At 36.7% G+C, this 20973-nt stretch overlaps 2 protein-coding genes across 7 annotated transcripts in view; one reads left to right on the forward strand and one right to left on the reverse strand.

Annotated features, from left to right (window-relative positions):
• Nucleotides 1–20973, reverse strand: part of ATP7A (ATPase copper transporting alpha) — a 554573-nt gene that overhangs the window by 329461 nt on the left and 204139 nt on the right. The window lies entirely within an intron of this gene.
• The window catches only part of ATRX (ATRX chromatin remodeler), a 214380-nt gene that overhangs the window by 110226 nt on the left and 83181 nt on the right, over nt 1–20973 (forward strand). For all 6 annotated transcript variants that reach the window (XM_066250415.1, XM_066250416.1, XM_066250414.1 and 3 more), the window contains 7 exons: nt 2677–2818; nt 3740–3849; nt 5667–5813; nt 5963–6140; nt 15305–15442; nt 16660–16835; nt 18723–18840. In XM_066250415.1, the coding sequence (XP_066106512.1) occupies nt 2677–2818; nt 3740–3849; nt 5667–5813; nt 5963–6140; nt 15305–15442; nt 16660–16835; nt 18723–18840 (1009 nt within the window). The remainder of the gene's footprint in view (nt 1–2676; nt 2819–3739; nt 3850–5666; nt 5814–5962; nt 6141–15304; nt 15443–16659; nt 16836–18722; nt 18841–20973) is intronic.

Raw genomic sequence — 20973 nt, forward strand, 5'->3', positions numbered from 1 at the left:
ATCCTATATTATTATAATTTTAGAATTCTGATTTCTATCTGTATACATACATATGTTTCACATAATCACAGTAACTTTATGTGGCATATTGTGTATTTTCTTCTCTGGTTTGTTTTTTTTTTTTTTTGTATTTTTCTTAAGTGAGAGACAGGGAGGCAAAAAGACAGACTCACACATGCGCCTGACTGGGATCCACCTGGCGTGCCTACCAGAGTGCAATGCTCTACCCATCTGGGGCGTTGCTCTATTGCAACTGGAGCCATTCTAGCACCTGAGGTGGCGGCCATGGAGCTGTCCTCAGCACCCGGGCCAACTTTGCTCCAATGGAGCCTTGGCTGTGGGAGAGGAAGAGAAAGAGAGGAAGGAGAGGTGGAAGGGTGGAGAAGCAGATGGGTGCTTCTCCTGTCTGCCCTGTCTGAGAATTGAACCCGGGACTTCCACATGCCAGGCCTACGCTCTACTGCTGAGCCAACTGGTTAGGGCCTTCCCTATTTTCTGTTTCTTTCCTTTTTTTGTGATAGAGAAAGATAAAGAGAGGGACAGATAGAAACAGATAGACGGGAAGGGAGAGAGAGGAGAAGTATCAATTTTTCGTTGCAGCACCTTAATTGTTCATTGATTGCTTTCTCATATGTGCCTTGACAGGGTGTCTAGAGCAGACCCAGTGACCCCTTCTTTAAGCCAGTGACCTTGTGCTCAAGCTGGTGTGCCTTGCTCAAACCAGATGAGCCTATGCTCAAGCTGGCGACTGTGGGGTTTCAAACCTGTGTCCTCTGCGTCCCAATGTGACAGTCTGTCCACTGTGCCACTGCCTGGTCAGGCTGTGATTATAGTTTTTAAAAGAAGATTGTGTCCTTTTAAAGGGAATTCTAAAACATTTAGTAGTGAAACTTCATACTTTATATGGTTTGCTCAAAAATTATTTGTGGGATTTGAGCAGTTGAAGATTGGGTGGTAGTGTGTCTGTGAAATAAAACTGGCCAGAAGTTGGTAATTTTTGAAGCTGGTAATAGGCAATAGGGTTTATTATACTGTTGTCTACTTTTATGTTAGAAAATTTCTATCATTACTATTTTAAAAAAATATTTTGTTTTTTGAGGATCTGACAGCAATTATGTCTAATTTTAATTCAGTCACACCAGATTTATTGATTTTAGTGAGAGAGAGGAAGGTTAACAGAGAGAGAGAGAGAGTCAGGAACAATGAGCTGTTCTTGTGTGTGCCCTGACTGGGGATCGAAACAGAAACTTTGATGCATATCCGACAATCTTCACAGAGTTAACTGGCCAGGGCGGGTCTATCATTACTTTTTTTTTTTTTTTTTTAACAGAGTCAGAGTGAGGGATAGACAGGGACAGACAGACAGGAACAGAGAGATGAGAAGCATCAATCATTAGTTTTTCGTTGCTCATTGCGACACCTTAGTTGTTCATTGATTGCCTTCTTCTATGTGCCTTGACCGCAGGCCTTCAGCAGACTGAGTAACCCCTTGCTTGAGCCAGTGACCTTGAGTCTAAGCTGGTGAGCTTTTGCTCATACCAGATGAGCCCGCGCTCAAGCTGGTGACCTCGGGGTCTCGAACCTGGGTCCTCCGCATCCCAGTCCGATGCTCTATCCACTGCGCCACCACCTGGTCAGGCTATCATTACTATTAAATAATCCATTTCTTCCTATGTACAGTTCTAAATAAGAACAATACTGATAAAATTTTATTCCTTATACATCATAATATCTATAATTTTAAAGTTATGAATTTGTACTTTTATGGAACCATGAAGGTGTATATACAAACATTTTAAAAAATGAAAATAGTATTGCATGGTAAGTAGTTAAGAGCATGGACTCTAGAGCCCAAACCTCTGGGTATAAATGTGAGTGTTGTAATACTTAGTAGTTGTGTGACCTTGTATAAGTTATTTTAGTGCTTTGTTCTTCAGGTGTTTTTTTTAATTTGTAAAATGAGAATACTTGTGTGTACGTTGTACAGTTCATGAGAATAATGTGTAATGGGTAGACATTGGGATAAGTCAGCAAAGAATAAATGCACACATGTTCCTGTATTTGTGTCTACATTTTTTTTTTTACCTAACTTGTCCATTTGAAATTAGAGGGTAGTATAGGTTTCTGTTATACTTTTGAGTATATGACTCTCAAACCAGTGTTTCTAGATTTTTTTTTTCCTTTCACAACACATTTTCAGTGGGAGTGTTTTGGCAACTTGAGTAAGACAGTTCTTGTTTTGGACTGCGTTTCCTATTGTGGAACATTTATGTTTACCTTCTTCACCTATAGGAAATGCCAGTTATAACCAGTCATTGTGACAACAGTAAGTGCCCTTGTACATTTCCAAATGTCCTTTAGAAGAATACAATCATACCTGTTTGGGTGTCATGTTTTTATTCAAATTTTAATGGTGACATCATATATTAGTTTAGAGTACTTCTTTTCTCTCAGCTCTACCTGTACCATGTATTGATTCAAATTCTTGTGCAGGTTTTTGACTCTTGAAGGTGTGTAAACCTAATATCTGTCCTGGTCTTACTAAACCAAATTATTGGATGTGTGGTTTTGAAGTAGATGTGTTTATATTTTGAAAATCATTCTTTTAGTAGGAGTAGTACTACACCTTTGTTTGAAAGATTTCTGTTGAGTTAACGGTATTTCCCTTTCTTCTAGGTGATAGAAATTGAAGACGCTTCACCCACCAAGTGTCCGATAACAACCAAGCTGGTTTTAGACGAAGATGAAGAAACCAAAGAACCATTAGTGCAGGTTCATAGAAATATGGTGATCAAATTGAAACCCCATCAAGTAGACGGTATGAAACTCTGAGATGATTAAAGCATTTTATGTTTTACTAATACATGGTGTCTTCTGTGTGCCTTGCGTTCTGCTAAGCGTTGGAGGCACACTGGTGAACAGAACAGACATGATCCCATCCCTTATGGAGTGTATAAGTCAGTAATGAAGAACAAAATTGAATGATTGCAAGATGATGAGTGTTACAAAAAAGGGATGTAATTGCCACTTAAAAATTGGTATATGTGTCAGGTGGATTTCTCCTAGTCTGCATTGATTGACTAAGGTCAGCTGTGGGGTAGGGAGAGTTACAGTTAGCTAAAAAAGCCGTCTTCAGGCAATGCTATTTCAGTATTTTGAGGTATGTTTGTTAAAATTTTTATGTTGGTATTGGAAAGATACCAAATTATCTTTATCCCCTGCTTTGTGAGAGTGGGATCAGTAGGTAAGTTTCGAATGTGTAATAAATTCGTAAGGGAAATTCTACAGTTGCTACTCCTTGGGTATCAAGCCTACTCTCTTGTTCAGTCTTTACTAATGACTAAAAGGAGAAATGATAAATTATCTCCTGCTTTCATCTGAATTGACTCAATAAACTTGAAACTATGTTTATAGACATCTCTTTCTTCTTTGGATGAAGTTTCTGTTTTACATTATTCGAATGTCTCTTTGGACCTTCCCAGGTATTGGAGAACTTCTGCTGTGATAGCTTAGGAAAGTCACCTTGTTGTGTGCTTGTTTTCACTGTTTTTTTTTCCTAGTTGAGGCAGCAGGGATGGGGGTGGGGTGGGGAGAGGTCCTCATTGACATTTAGGAGATTCTTTATTTAGTTTTTTAAATTCTACTTCTTAGATATTTTGATAATGTTTCCGATATGTTTATGAATGAAGATTTTAAATTTGGGCCTTTGAATCGAATTTAATGAAGCTTTTATTTTTAGGTGTTCAATTCATGTGGGATTGCTGCTGTGAGTCTGTAAAAAAAACAAAAAAATCTCCAGGTTCAGGATGCATTCTTGCCCACTGCATGGGTCTTGGTAAGACTTTACAGGTAAGTGCATGTAGGTATCCCATTCTTGTGCATTTATTAATTCAAGAATGGAAGATTCTGTTACATTCCAGGCACAGTTAGAGAGGCTGGAGAGAAAGCAATGAAGAATAATAAGATCCCTCCCCTAAGAAGCTTACCATATTTTTTGCTCCATAAGGCATACCTGACCATAAGACACACCTAGGGTTTTAAGGAGGAAAATAAGAAAATAAAATATTCTGAACCAGATGGTGTGATAAAATATTTCATAAAATACCATATTTTTTGCTCCATAAGACGCATGGGCATTTTCTCCTCCACTTTTGGGGGGGGGGGTGGAGGGAAGTGTGTCTTATGTAGTGAAAAATACGGTATATTCTGGTGTGGAGAGAGGTTTTTAACAAAATAAGAATATCTATTTTCAGAGAATAAGTGTTTAGAGAGAATAGAGGGGAAAAGCCTCATTTAGAAGAAGATATTTGAGGCTCTGGCTGGCTAGCTCAGTGGTAGAGCATTGGCCCGGAATGTGGAAGTCCTAGATTGGATTCCCAGTCAGGGAACACAGGAGAAGCGCCCATCTGCTTCTCCACCCCTCCCCCTCTCCTTCCTATCTGTCTCTTTCTTCCCCTCACGCAGCCAAGGCTTCATTGGAGCAAAGTTGGCCCAGGCACTGAGGACGGCTCCATGGCCTCCACCTCAGGCGCTGGAATGGCTCCAGTTGCAAAGGAGCAGCGCCTCAGATGGGCTGAGCATTGCCCCCTGGTGGGCATGCTGGGTGGATCCCGTTTGGGCACATGCTGGAGTCTGTCTCTGCCTCCCCACTTCTCACTTCAGAAAAATACAAAAAAAAAAGTGGTATTTGAGCAGAGATGCTAATGAAGTGAAGGAATGTTCTTAATAGGCATAGGCAGTGAAAACTGCAGAGTCTGAGGTAGAAATTAGCTTTCCTTACAACTTTTTAAGACTGCCAGCCTGTAGTAATGAGAACATAAGGTATTTTTCACTATTAAAGTACTACATTTCTGAATGGCAGAAATTGTAACAGAGATGTGAAATTAGTAAATATATGTGTAATTTTTTAAATTTATTTTTCATTTTTACTTCTTAGATGAGAAGAGCCAGATAGTGAGGCAGAGTCCTCCATGTGCCCCTATTGGGATCCACCTGGCAACCCCGTCTGATCCTGATGCTCAGTACTGAGCTATTTTTAGTGCCTGAGGCACCTAGGACCATGCTCGAACCAATGAAGCCACTGGTTGCAGGAGGGGAAGAGAGGGAAGGGGGAGGCGGGAGAAGCAAATAGTTGCTTCTGTGTGTCTTGACTGGGAATCGGACCCAGGACATCCATATAACAGGCCGATGCTCTGTCAACGAAGGCACTGGCCAGGGCCAATATAGGTATAATTTTAAACCATAAGATAATTATTATAGGTTCAGAACATTTTAAAATGAAAAAGTACTCTCTGACACAATTCTTTCCTAAGTGGGCAATGATATTTTCTGAAAAGTTTTGTGACTTTCTGTGGAGATCAGCAATTTAGTAGCTGTTTTCATGTGGTTACTTCTTATATTATTATTATTGATCAAAGAATCATGGAGCTTTAGATTTGGTGTAGGGTCTTATACATCATCTAGTTGAATACCCTCTTTTTACATGTAGTATTTTTTTCCCCTGTTCTTTACCTGGTTTAGAAATTGTGAGCTTTGGTTGGCTGCTTTATTGTTTAAAGCCAAAACAAAAATAAAACAGTAACAAAATGACTATTGTGAGATTGCTTGATTTATTAAAACTTGTGGATATTGAAATGAAGCTGGCAACTTAATTTGTTTTCTTGTAGGTGGTTAGTTTTCTTCATACAGTTCTTCTGTGTGAGAAATTGGATTTCAGTACAGCTTTGGTGGTTTGTCCTCTTAATACTGCTTTGAATTGGATGAATGAATTTGAGAAGTGGCAAGAGGGATTAAATGATGACGAGAAGCTTGAGGTATTATATTTTAATGTTTTTATTAAAATAGCTGCATTAAATTAGTATAGTAAAAAGATTTTATTACAGATGACCCATTTCAGTGGGGATATTTAGTATTTGTACATTACGAATATCTACATTTAAAAATCTTTATTTCCCCACCAAAGGTCTCTGAATTAGCAACTGTGAAACGTCCTCAAGAGAGGAGCTACATGCTTCAGAGGTGGCAAGAAGACGGTGGTGTTATGATCATCGGTTATGAGATGTACAGAAATCTTGCTCAAGGAAGGAATGTGAAGAGTAGGAAACTTAAAGAAATATTTAACAAAGCTTTGGTTGATCCAGGTAAGATACTGATAGGCACTGAGATAGAGAAGCAAGTTGAATAAAAAATGTGCTTTATATTTTATTTAGCAAATACTAATTAATCAGCAGCTACTAAGTTGCTGATTTTTGTTTCATTTATCTTTCAGGTTTTCACCTTTTTAATTGTTTCTTAGCATAATTTCTTGAAAATGAAATCACCCTTAATGTTGCCAGCTATTTAGAATGCACTTGTGGAGTCTGGTGGTGTTGGAAGCTTTTTTTCTTTTTTTTTTTTAATATATATAAATTTTTATTAATTTTAATGAGGTGACATCAATAAATCAGGGTACATATGTTCAAAGAAAACATGTCCAGTTATCTTGTCATTCACTTATGTTGCATACCCATCACCCAAAGTCAGATTGTCCTCCGTCACCTTCCATCTAGTTTTTTTTTTTTTAATAAATAAATTTTTATTTAAATGGGGTGACATCAATAAATCAGGGTACATATATTCAAAGAAAACATTTCCAGGTTATTTTGTCATTTAGTTCTGTTGCATACCCATCACCCAAAGAGAGATCGTCCTCCATCACCCTCTATCCAGTTTTCTTTGTACTCCTCCCCCTCCCCCCCCCTCCGGCCCTCCCCCCACCCCCCCGTAACCACCACACTCCTGTCCATGTCTCTTAGTCTCACTTTTATGTCCCACCAATGTATGGAATCCTGCAGTTCTTGTTTTTTTCTGATTCGCTTATTTCACTCTGCCTGTTGGAAGTTTTCAGTGGACACTTTGTAAATAATTAAAAATGAGTCATGTGCCTGTGTCACATTTGCAGATGTTTCCAGCTGTCAATATTAGATGATAGCAGGAGCTGTCTATACTCTGAAAACAGATTAAAAAAAATTTTGGCCATTGCCAGGTTGTTCAATGGTTAGAGTGTCATCCCAGCACTGAGATGGTTGGTTTGATCCCTGGTCAGGCAACATAAAAGAAGTAATCAGTGAGTATACAGCTGAATGGAACAGCTACGTGGAACAACGAGCTGATGCTTCTCTTTCTCTTTTACTCCCTCACTCACTACCTCCCCCTCCTTCCCCCCCTTAAAAATTAAAAAAATAAGTTTTCCATTGCTTAGAGAGAAAGAGAAACATGAATTTGTTGTTCCACTTATTGGTGCATTCATTGGTTGATATTTTTATGTGCCCTACTGGGAGTCAAACCCTCAAAACCCTCAACCTTGGTATATCAGGATGACGCTCTAACCAACTGAATGACCAGGCCAGGGCCTAAAAACAGTTCTTAACTTCCTTTCCCAACTTTATATCATTGGAAGAATTGCTGCATGGTTTTCACTTTTTTAAAGAGTCAACACTATGGAAGGTTATTATTTGCAATACTGTTGAACCTTATGACAGTTATTGTCATGATGTGAGATCCAATTATTTGACTTTTCTTGTCACTTGGAAAAGCAGCAGCATGTACTATTCACAAAATTAATTTGCATCTATAATTTATCCTTTCAATCTTATCTTGTTATATCTAATTACTTAAAGACACTATTGAGGCTTTAGATGTTTGTTGAGAAAGTCTAATTTTCACTCCAAAAAACAACACTGTTCTTTAGAGTCCATGGCTTGCACTTTTTTATTACTTTAATTTAATTTTTTTTCATTTTTATTGAGGTATAATTGGTAAATTAAATTGTAAGATATTTAAAGTGTACATGAGGATTTGATATACATTGTGAAAGGATTCCCCCTTCAAGTTACACATCTAGCACCTCACACACATATTTACACTTTTTTTTTTTTTTCTGAAGCTGGAAACAGGGAGAGACAGTCAGATAGACTCCCGCATGCACCCGACCGGGATCCACCCGGCACGCCCACCAGGGGCGACCGCTCTGCCCACCAGGGGGCGATGCTCTGCCCATCCTGGGCGTCGCCATGTTGTGACCAGAGCCACTCTAGCGCCTGGGGCAGAGGCCACAGAGCCATCCCCAGCGCCCGGGCCATCTTTGCTCCAATGGAGCCTTGGCTGCGGGAGAGGAAGAGAGAGACAGAGAGGGAAAGCGCGGCGGAGGGGTGGAGAAGCAAATGGGCGCTTCTCCTGTGTGCCCTGGCCGGGAATCGAACCCGGGTCCTCCGCACGCTAGGCCGACGCTCTACCGCTGAGCCAACCAGCCAGGGCCATATTTACACATTTTTGTGAGAACATTTACGTTCTGCTCTTAGCAAATTTCAGTTATATAATACAATCACCAAGTTTTACATTTAGATCTTCAGACCTTGTTCATCTTATAACTGAAATTTTTGTACTCATTTGCATCTTTTTTAGATGATGATATAATTAAAAAGTACCAAAGTAACTTGACCATTGTAAATCTAAGGCCTAGTAACATGTTTATCTTTTTATGATTAAAATAATTATCTAATGCTGAGGTTACCCGTTTGAAACCCTGGGCTTGTGCGCTCAAGGCAAAGTGCATACAGGAAGAAACTACTATGAGTTGATGCTTTCTGTTTCTCCCCCCCCTTCTTTCTCTCCTCTAAGAATCAATAAGTAAAATTAAAAAAATAAAAAAAATTCTAAAAGTATTGTTTTATTGTTGGATAACTATAAGCTAGTGAATAGTGTTGGAGCGTATTCTCCACAAGATTTCCTTGGGACAGTTTAAAACAGTTGTTTCCAAAATAAATAAAACAACTGTTTCAGATGCTTAATGTGTTAAATTGTTCTTTAGGAAATAAAAGAGAAATTAAAGCTCCTAACATGAAGAGTAATATTTATTGTTCCATATAAATTAGCTAGGGACATTTAATTTTATTTTGGAATAATTTTTTTTATTTACAGAAAATTGAAATGATAGTAATAAAAGCTTCCGTGTACCCTACACCCAGATCCCCCACTAATATCTCACATTGCTATGATAGTTTTGTCAAAAGTAAGAAATTAATACATTGTTGGCATATTGTTAACTAAATCCCAAAATATATTTGAATCTCACCAATTTTTCTATTAGTGTCCACATTCTCTTTCAGGATCTGATCACATTGCTTTTAATTGTATTGTCTTTACAGTCTCTTCTGGTCTATGACAGTTTCTCAGTCTTTCTTTATTTTTCATTATCTTGTCCGTCTTGAGAGGTACTGTTCAGGTATCCTGTGGAGTGTTTAGTAGTCTATACTGTATATCTTTCTTTGTTCTTTTAAAGAATTTATTGTATTGATTTTACAGAGAGGGCGAAGGGAGCAAGAAGTATTGACTCATAGTTCTTTCACTTCAGTTGTTCATTGATTGCTTGCTTGTCATATGTGCTTTGACAGGTCAAGCACAGGGTTTTCAACCAGCGACCTCAGTGTTTTCTGTTGACACTCTATGCACTGCACCACCACAGAGCAGGCACTTAGTGTTTTTCTTGTGATTTGACTAGTATTATAGGTTTTTGAACTAATATACCAGAGGTGAAGTAACCTCATGACATTGTATCATGGGGACATTAGATCCACATGACATCATTGCAGTGTGAATTTGCATCACTTGATTAAGGTAGTATTGGCTAGGGTCCCGTATTACAGAGTTACTGTTTTCATCTTTCTTTGGAAGCCAGTCACTAAGTCTAGGCCACCCAAGTAACAAAAGCTCCATCTCTTGTAGTGGGCAGTATTTACACATAAAATTTAGATTTTTTCTTTAGGAAAGATTTGTTTCTTCTTGCCAATTTATTTAATCAGTAATTGACATATTAGTGTAGACTAATTATTTATTATTAGTTTGTGTGTTAGATTATAAACTAATACTATGTTTATTTTGTTGTTAAAATTGTTCCAGTTTGGCTTTGGTGGGGAGCTTTTTCAGGTTGGTTTCTGCATCCCTTTGATATTTCATCCTTTTGGTTATTTTTTTTTAAAGCACTTTATTTCTTTCTGGTAGTGTAAGGTGCTTCAGCTCGTGTTATATTGTTCCTGCCACAGAACCATTCATTTCAACAAGCAGCCATGGTTCCCTTTATAGAAAGCAGCCATGGTTCCCTTTACAGACTAAGGTCTGGGCACTGAGTATGTTTTTTACTACTAGAGTGTTATTACTTCTAGGTCCTCTCAGCAGACAGAACTAGGTGAAATGCATAGAAATCCATGTATACATACAAATTCATCCTTTTGTGTGTGTCTGTGTATAAATATAATCCTGGCTCTAACATGTACCATCTATTTGCTTATTTGTAATAGCTTCATTATATATGTAAGGTAGTTCCAGAATTGTTCGCCTGTGCCACCATGAGAAACAAATTCACCAACTAGCATTTGGTGTTTATGCATGGTTGCTTTTTTTTAAAGCTTCATGATTTCCAGTTAAAACATTTTTTCAAGTTACTTAGGTCAGTTTCTTTATTTTGTTACTTATGCATACATTAAAATTTATTCTTTGTAATGTAGAGTTTAATGGGTTTTTACGAATAAATAGAGTCATCTGTTTATAACCTCATTACTATAATTGTGGGTTTTTTGTTAATTTCATAAAACAACTTAATCACCTTGTCATTCACTGTGGTAACTTGTGTGTTAGTTTACATTTTCCCACATTTTAATCTAATGGCTGGATTTTATTGTGGTAAAATACAGATAACATAAACTTAACCATTAAAAATTCTTCATAGACACAGACAACGAACAGTATGGTGAGTGCCACAAGAAAAAAGGGAAGAGGGAGGTAGAAGAAGATAAAGGGGGAATAAATGATAGAAGGAGAAAAGAAATACTTAACCATTTTAAAGTGTACAATTCAGTGGCTTTCAGTATATTCACAGTGGTGTGCAACCACAACTATTCCATTGACTTTCCCATTTCCATCACTTCATAAACAAGTTCTGCACACGTTAGCAATCACTCCCAAGTGTTCCCTCCACCCTCCCCTGGAAGCCACCAGTCTTACTTTTTGTCTCAAAGGATTTGCCTATTCTGGATATTTTGTGAAAATGGAATCTTCCAATACTGTATCTGGCTTCTTTCACTTAGCATGATGTTTTCAAGGTTTATCTGCATCGTAGCATGAATCCATACTTTATTCTTTTGCACACACAAACACAAAATATTAATTTGAGGTACGTTTGATTTAAACAATGAGATAGTTCTGTGTTATTTTATAAAATAGTGGCACGTTTTCAGAGTGCACTGAACACTATGAAACAAGCTTGAGTTTTTAAACAGGAGAACTTTTCTCCAAGCCTCTCTCTTGGTCCCCTTTCTTCGTCCGTCCAGAGCCTCCCTGCTGTTTTCTCCCCATACTTGCTCTCAATGATGTCCGAGTGCAGCTGTTTTCAAACCCAGCCATGTCCTTTATGTGTCCCTGGAATGAGGTTCTCTGGAAAATATAATTCCAAGATAATTAAAGCTGTTTATTTTAAACATCAAAGATTTACGAACATTTTTAGTGTTAGAAAATGCTATATACAATCCTATCTTAGTAAGTAAAATATGAATAATGTTATCTAACTTTTTGTTGACTTGGGGTTATTGATGAATGTATTTACCTCTAGTCTTTTCTATTTATATTTCCTCAGATAGCTTTCCTAAGGATGGGGCTCCCTCTCCTTGCATCGTCATATTAATAAATTGTGTTTCTAAGTTAAATTACAAAAGCAATATATGTTCTTAAGCAAAATACAAGCAGAATAAGAAGGTGTATATTGAAAAGTAAAAGATGTCTTCCTCCCTGTCTCACTGTTGTGTCATGTATATCCTTTCATAAGTTTTTTGTGCTTATGCAAGCTTGTATTGCATTATTTTTAATTAGATATAATTACATGAAACATTATATTAGTTTCAGGTATACAACATAATGATTTGATACATGTATTTATTGCAAAATGATCACCACAGTAAGTCTAATTTTAAACATCCATTACCACACAGCTACAATTTTTTTTCTTGTGATAAGGACTTTTAAGATTTACTCTCAGCAACTTTCAAATATAAAATACAGTGTTGTAGACTTTAGTTATGATGCTATATAGTACATCCCGAGAATTATTTATTTTATAACTGGAAAATTGTGCTGTTTGACTACCTTCATCCATTATCTACACACACACACCTCTGGCAATTACCTGTCCTTTCTCTATGACTGTTAGTTTCTTTCCTTTTTAGATTTCATAAAACTGAGTTCTTACAGTGTTTTTCTTTCTTTGTCTCACTTATTTCACTTGGTGTAATGCCCTCAAGGTACACCCATGTTCTCACAAATGGTAGAATTGCTTTTCTTTTTTTATGGCTGACTAATATTCTGTTGTATATATACCCCACATTTTCTTTACCCATCCATTCATCAGTAGCATTTAGGTATTTTCCATGTCTTGGCTATTGTAAGGAATGCTACAAGGAGCATGGGAGTAGTTACTTACCTCTTTGAGGTAATGATTGTGTTTCCTTTGGACATGCACCCAAAAATAAAATTGCTGGGTCCTAAGGTGGTTCTATTTTTAACTTTTTGAGGAATCTCTATACTGTTTTCCATGGAAGCTGCACTGGTATACATTTTTACCAGCAGTGCACAAGGATTCTCTTTTCCTCAGAGTCTTACCAACACTAGTTATCTGATAATAGCCATTCTAATGTATAAGGCGATGTTGTTGTACTTTTGATTTGTTCTTTCCCATGGCTTAGCGATGTTGAGGACATTTCTGTGTATCTCTTCGACATTTGTATGTCTTCTCTGTAAAAATGTCTATTCAGATTCTCTGCCCATCTTTTAATCAGATTTTTTTCCTAGTGTGTGTTTTCTATTACATTGTTTGCAGTTTCCTAAGGTCACCCTCTGGTTCAGTAATTCACTAGGACTTAGAACTCAGAGAAGCTGTTATACTCATGACTATGATTTATTACAGTAAAAGGTTTCAAATCAAAATCAGCAACAGGAAAAGACATACAGGGTGGGGTCCAGGGGAGTTCCAGGGCTGATCTGTCAGTGGAATCGTGCAGGTAGCACTTACTTCTTTCAGCAACGACAGTATCTGTGCAATATTGTCAAACAGTCATGCTTGTCTGAGCCTTGGTATCTCGAGTTGGGACTTAATAATGTAGGCATGGTTGACGACCCATGTGGATGATCGAAGTCTCAGCCCCTCCAGAGGTCAAAGATGCCACATTGCCCAAAGGTGCCGTGTTTGCCCTCTGTCATATTGTTAGCATAGACTACCTGCTATCCCAAGCCATTCAAGTAAACAAAGAAATTCTTACTAGGTAGGATATTCCAAGGGTTCAGATGTTACCTCCCAAGAGCTAGAGGCAAAGGCCACACCTTTCTTAGGGCAGGTTTAATCTTCAATCCTTTACATTCCTGTATATATGTATACATAGATAAAATTACCCTTTTTGAGGTGGTTGTTTAAGTACAAATGGGATTATAACATAGATTATTTAACTTGCTCCTTTTTTTTTTTTTTTTTTTTTGTACTTTTCTGAAGTTGGAAACGGGGAGGCAGTCAGACTCCCGCATGTGCCCAACCGGGATCCACCCGGCATGCCCATCAGGGGGCAGTGCTCTGCCCATCTGGGGCTTTGCTCTGTGGCAACCAGAGCCATTCTAGCACCTGAGGCAGAGGCCACAAAGCCATCCTCAGCGCCTGGCCAACTTTGCTTCAATGGAGCCTTGGCTGCGGGAGGGGAAGAGAGAGACAGAGAGGAAGGAGAGGGGGAGGGTTGGAGAAGCAGATGGGCGCTTCTCCTGTGTGCCCTGGCCGGGAATCGAACCGGGACTCCTGCACGCCAGGCCGACGCTCTACCACGGAGCCAACCAGCCAGGGCTTTGCTCCTTTTTATTTAGTAATATATTTGACATACCTTTCAAGGTTACTACATAGAGATCTACATCATTAATTTTAGTTCTGCTATGTTCATTCATTATGCCATAGCTTTATTATATCCCTTTGACAAGCTTTTAGATTGTTTTCAGTTTTCTACCATAACAAACAATGTTTCAGAAAATATATATTGAGTGCTTATGGAAGTATATCTTTAGGATAAATTCCTGGATACTGAAATATGAGTTAAAGGGTGCACACATTTTACGTTTTAATAGACTTAGGTTAATTTGATTCCTGCAAAGAATGTAGGAGTGTGCCTGTTTCACCACACTCATAAACACTGAATATTATTAGGTGGAGGAAATCATTTAAATCACTTATGAAAGGCATTTGCTCTCTTTAGAAAAATTTTTAGGATTCAAAATAAACAATATGTAGTCTTTTAATACAAAACTAGCTACAGATTTTAGCTGTTAGAATGTATATAATAATTAAAAATGTTTTTACTGTTTGTGTACTCCCATTGGAATATTAAATAACAATTACATTATTTAATCAATCATACTGAAGCAGTTATAGTACTTTTGAAATCATGTGGAGGATGAATTTTCTCTAATGGCTAACAGATAGGGGCTAATTAGATAACTGCTATTTTTGAAAGTCAGTATTTAAGTGATGAGTATATGTTAACCAGCAAGCATTTTTGTATCTGGGGTACTTTAGCAAATAATACATGTTATTTTAGTAAAATACACACACACACACACACACATCATATATTTCAGAGAGTCACTCATCTGTGTGATCTTCTAGAGCTCAGAAAGTGCTCTCCCCACCCTCATACCAATGTAACAAGAGGCTTAGCTGTCTTTTTCAGTTAATTTCCCCCTCAGCAATGACTGTTGTTTGGCATAAGTTAAATGGGAAATACTACATGGCCTATTGTGGTTTATATATTATTTCTTAAAATGTAACTGTTGAAATTTTTTTCATGTATACATATAAATTTTTCTTAGTCTTAGGTGATAATTTTAACTTGATGCACTTGTGCTGAAATGCATCTTTAGATTCTGTTTTTCATTTGTAAAAGATACTTGTATTTTCAAATACCTTAAATCTGTTGGTGGGATCTTTTCACCCTTGTGATTATCTTTATTCTTCCCTGTTTTTAATTAACATCTGTAGTATTATTTTCAGACTCTACTATTGGGATATAATTAGCACTAGTTTGTGCCGCACGAACCCAATACAGCAGATAAAATATGACTATTCTTATAAGAATATTGTTTATCTTCTCACAGAAGCAGCACAGTAACAGGATTAACTGTATTTACTTACACTTATTACATTTTCACATTTGTTATATATTAAATGTTGTTTTTCTGTACATTTTTATAGGCCCTGACTTTGTTGTTTGTGATGAAGGCCATATTCTAAAAAATGAAGCATCTGCTGTTTCAAAAGCTATGAATTCTATACGATCACGGAGAAGAATTATTTTAACAGGAACGCCCCTGCAAAATAATCTAATGGAGTGTGAGTTATTATCTGCAGTTATGCTGTAGAGCATTAGCTTTGCCACCTTGCCATTTGCCTTTTTTACTCACTCTAGTATAGTTTCTGACCATGATCTGTGTGCCTTCTTGCTCTACTGGGAAAAAATATCTTATACTCAACCTGAATGCTTTATAAATGTGATTGGTCAGCCATAGTTAAGAGGTGTGCCATTGTGAGGGCGTAAAATATAAACAGAGAGTTTGAGATATATAAAACGTATCAGAAGTCTTCATGATTGCTTTAAAAGTGAAAGTATGGGAGATACTGTAACAAAATATATCCAGTTGGGGGGGAAGTACTGATAGGAAGTAGAAAAGAAAGTGCAAGTGTGAATATTTTAGGAAGGTGGTGATGGGCAAGGAGAGTTGTGTTGAACCTATGTCAGGATAGTTTGTGGAGGCGGCTAATAGATGATGTGAACCCAGGGATGTGACTTGTGAATTTCTGTCATTTTAATTTGTGTGTAGTGACATTAAATAGGGAACATGAGTTATGCAGCAGTTAACAAATTAAAATTTTCTATTATAATCCATTGTAGTAGTAGCTTTTTGTTATTTTTACATAGTTTCTGTTCGTTTAGTGTATTTATAGTAATTTAACTGCTGTTTTCTTATTTATAATACTGGTTATTGGTTTACTTTGGCCTGTATTTTCTTTATTTTTGTGTGTTCTGGTTTCTCCCTTTTCTGTTATCCTACTTAAAAGACACGTGCTTTCTCATTATGGTCTGATTTGAGGGTAACTAACTGCTAATTCTGTTAAGGACTTCTGGAACTAAATCTCTAATAAAAAATTTGATATAGTAGCCTATTACCTGATTTTATTTTGATTCACTATTTTTCCCCCCACAAAATACTCCTGTTGACCATGGTTAGAATTATAGAATATTTGTTTTATACTTCATATGTATTGTAAAGAATACTGAGAATAAAATGTTCTTAGGTATGTTTTTTTTTTAACATTCATGTCTAGAGTTTTTCATTTGGTTTAGGTAACTCAGTTCTAGATCAGAGTTATAACCAGTGTTTATAACCAGTGAGAACCAGAGTTATAACCAGTGAGAACACTCAGTTTGGTGTTCTCTCTTTATAGATTAATTCTAATGCTTCTGTGGCATGCATTTTTTGACATTAGATAATTTTTGTGAGTCCTTTTTGCCATTACTGTTGTTAATAAACTAATGTCTTCTCTCTTAGATCATTGCATGGTTAACTTTATCAAGGAAAATTTGCTTGGATCCATTAAGGAGTTCAGAAATCGATTTATAAATCCAATCCAAAATGGTCAGTGTGCAGATTCTACCATGGTTGATGTCAGAGTGATGAAAAAACGCGCTCACATTCTCTATGAGATGTTAGCTGGATGTGTTCAGGTACTAGTACATCCACAGTAATAGGATATTGTTGTTTCATGAGATTGCAATCGCAAAATGTTTTCTAAATTGCAACTTTGTTTTCCTTTTTCTGTATATAGTTTTACAGTTAAATCTCCTTGCATTGTCTTTGAAAGTTTATGCAACACTGACTTTAAAAAAGTGTCATTGAGGCCTGACCTGTGGTGGTGCAGTGGATAAAGCGTCGACCTGGAAATGCTGAGGTCGCCGGTTCGAAACCCTGGGCTTGCCTGGTCAAGGCACATATGGGAGTTGATGCTTCCAGCTCCTCCCCCCTTCTCTCTCTCTGTATCTCTCTCTCTCTCTCTCTCTCCTCTCTAAAAATGAATAAATAAAATTATAAAAAACAAAACAAAACAAAAAACAACATATTTAAAAAAAAAGTGTCATTGAGAAGTTTAGAACCTAATTGATTAATTTATTTGCCAAGTATATGGCTTCATATTTTAATGTGTAAATGTTTAGATTCCTCATCCTTAGGGTAGAGAATATGTAAAAGGAACACAGCTATTATGATTAACCTGTGCTCATTCTAAATTAATAAGATATTATTCTAAACGTCACTTACTTGAAATGACTGTAGGGTAGGCATTTGGGACTTAAGAGAGGTGCCATTTTCAACGTAATCCTTGAGAAACATTTTCACTGTTGTCAAGTACAAACAAAAACCCTGAATGGTCTAGTAGTGTTGTTTGTATACACATTATTAATGAACCTATATTAATGAGTAGATATGTATGTAGAGACTGAACCGGCAGTGTATAGATCTCAAGATCTGCTCTTTTTCTTCCAACACTAGAAACTAATGGTAGCCACAAAGATGTAACCAATGAGACAGGCTGTCCTTCTGCCTGCATGCACTACCGTCTTATAACACAAAACCATCCTGTTTGTTTTTGGTTGGTCACAGGTACTGGCAAGTGCTCTGTTTCACTGCTACTACGTGGACAGCATTTTTTTTCTGGTTTAGGTAGTCATTTGTATCTTGCACATTAATATTCTTTCTTTTCTATTTCTATAATCAAATGTCTTCAAGAGTACTTATAGCCTGACCAGGCGGTGGCGCAGTGGATAGAGCGTTGGACTGGGATGCAGAGGACCCAGGTTTGAAACCCTGAGGTTGCCGGCTTGAGTGGAGGCTCACCAGATTGAGCCCAAGGTCACTGGCTTGAGCAAGGGGTCACTCACTCTGCGGTAGCCTCCTGGTCAAGGCACATATGAGAAAGCAATCAATGAACAACTAAGGTGCCAGAACAAAGAATTGATGCTTCTCATCTCTCTCCCTGTCTGTCCCTCTCTCTGTCTCTGTCACAAAAAAAAAAAAAAAAAAAAAAAAAAAATAAGAGTGCTTACACATGGCTTGGTTTCTCATTCCAGCAAAGATTCTCTCTGTAGTTCTATGTTATCCTCATTGGTGCATCTTATACAAAGGACAATGTGGAGTGTATCTGACTTTGAGTCATCTGTTTTACTGTATGATTAAAACAAGTCTTTTTGCCAGCACCACCTGGTACATTCCCTACCCACCTTTTCCTCTTTTTTCTTTTATATATGGAGAGGATACCCTTTGAAAACCTTAATTGCTCACTTGGTAATCTGATTGCTTCCATTTAAAACCTATGTTGCAGTGGTAGCTTTTTACCAGTGCGTCATATGTGTGGTCATATAAAATAACATTGACTGCAGTCATAGGGGGATCATTGTGGGATTAAAGAGAGTGAATATGTTTAAGAAGATATTTTCTTTTATGTTTGGTGCTTATTTATGTGTATCATTTAGTTACAAGCAATGATAATTCTTAGAGCATTTAATTCCTGACATATATTTAGGTTAACTAATTTTCATTATGTTTCTTGTTAATTACAGAGGAAAGATTATACAGCGTTAACCAAGTTCTTGCCTCCAAAACATGAATATGTGTTAGCAGTGAGAATGACTCTTATTCAGTGCAAGCTCTATCAGTACTACTTAGATCACTTAACAGGTAACAAATGCAATTAGTTTATTATTATTATTTTTGTCTTCTCTGTAAAGGCATTCTTTGTCTGTAGACTACTGTCTTGGTAATTTTGCCGAGTCAGTTCTTTTTCAGTTTTGCATTTGAATAAAATGTACATGCTTATTTTGTAAAAGTACAAAAAATTTCTAATTAAAAATCACTAATCTTGTCAAAATAAAATTGGGGAGTAAACTGGTGAAAAGCCATACTGAGCATATATGAATACTTCCCTTAATTTGTATAAAGCTCTTCAGAAAAATTTTAATTTGAATACATTCATAAAATTTCAGTGTATTATTTAAAAAATTTCAACCATATTAATAAAAAGCATGTAAATCAAATCCATGAAATTATTTCTCAGTTACCAAATTGGCAAAGTTGAAGAACAGGAAAAAGGCAAAATCCAAGGCAGAGCGTATTGTTATTTCCCCAATATTACAATAAAAATATATACAAATGCCTAAAGTATTCCAAAATGTTAACAGAGATTGCTTTTTGGGAGGTTTTATTATCATGAGCTTTTAGTTGTTATTCTTTTCTATGGGCCTTTAAAAATACAATGATTTGGTATTGAAATATCATTACTGTAATAAACCCTTTGTATATGCTTGTCTGTGGCTATGTGCCAAAGGCTGTCACTGTCCAGTGATCAAAACCTAGTCTCTGTCCTTGAGTGAAATTACTTGTTGGTCACTTTATTCTACTACTTTACCCAAGTGATATGTCAGGTTTATTTAGGGGAGATGATTCCCTTCAACCATTGTGGATAAATATTTGACCAGAAAATAATGGAAGGTGGAAGTGTGCACGTATATTAAAACGATTATGTTGTGTCAGTAGTTAAAGTAATGTTGTTCATAACAGTAGTGCATTTTATAGAGCAGAATAATGAAAATGGTCCACAGGAATTGTTCTGTTTCAGAGAAGATAGGATTTAAATAGCATTCTGTAGAACTGCTTTGTTGCTGTATTGTAAAAACAGAATTTTCTTATTGACTTTTGGAAGACAATAACTTCTAATAAAGCACATGTATTCATTTGTGTATTAGTCAGAAGCTGTAAAATTTATTATACCATCCTGTTTTATTTTTCTTTTTTGTGTGACAGACAGAAAGAGGGACAGATATGGACAGACAGACAGGAAGGGAGAGAGATGAGAAGCATCAATTCTTCATTGCAGCACCTTAGTTGTTCATTGATTGCTTTCTCATATGTGCCTAACTAGGGTGCTACAGCAGATCGAGTGACCCCTGGCTCAAGCTAGCGACCTTGGGTTCAAGCTGGTGAGCCTTGCTTAAACCAGATGAGCCTGCAATCAAGCCAGTGACCTTGGGGTTTCGAACTTGGGTCCTCTGTGTCCCAGTCTGACGCTCTATCCACTGCGCCACCACCTAGTCAGGCTATACCATCCTATTTTGAGTGACAATAATTGTAGACATAATTACGTGTCCAAATATAGACATCCTATGAGAGAGTTACTTTGTAGTTTAAGAAAGGAAGGGCTATGTTCATATCTCTCATTCGTTAATCTCTGAGTAATAAAGGATGCTAAATTTGGTCATTTAATATTTTTATACTTAAAAATTTTTTTAAGGAAAGTTCTAGCTACAGTTTTTAAAAAAATATTAGAGAATCAGTTTTTAATTACCAATAGCACCATGTTAAAGGTTCATATATAGATGTTGAAATGTACTCTTTTGAAAGCAATGAAATATTTAAGAATTAAGGTGTCTTGATTCTTTGTGACTTTAATTGATAGGAGCAAATGCATAAAGTACTAATTGCCAAAGCTTCGAAACTGGGAAAGGTATGATTGTTAAATTACAATTTGATGCCATGGGTCTTGCAGTTCTGAAAAAGTCTGGGGGTATTTCTTACTAATTTTCACGAACCTCCAACCAAATTGTAGCATTTGTTTCCAGTTATGAAGGTTGACAAGAAAACTTAGTAGAATTAGTGATAGCTGACTTTGTTACCAATAGAAATCAGATATATTTTTATATATTATTGTTAATGACATCTCAAAATTATTTACCTTTATCAACACCTCAAAATTTCAGGTTATTTTTAGACTTACTGCTATTTTTCTTATTTAATTCATTAATAAAGTACATATAT

The sequence above is a fragment of the Saccopteryx bilineata genome, chromosome X (genome assembly GCF_036850765.1).
Source record: "Saccopteryx bilineata isolate mSacBil1 chromosome X, mSacBil1_pri_phased_curated, whole genome shotgun sequence".
NCBI lineage: Eukaryota > Metazoa > Chordata > Mammalia > Chiroptera > Emballonuridae > Saccopteryx > Saccopteryx bilineata.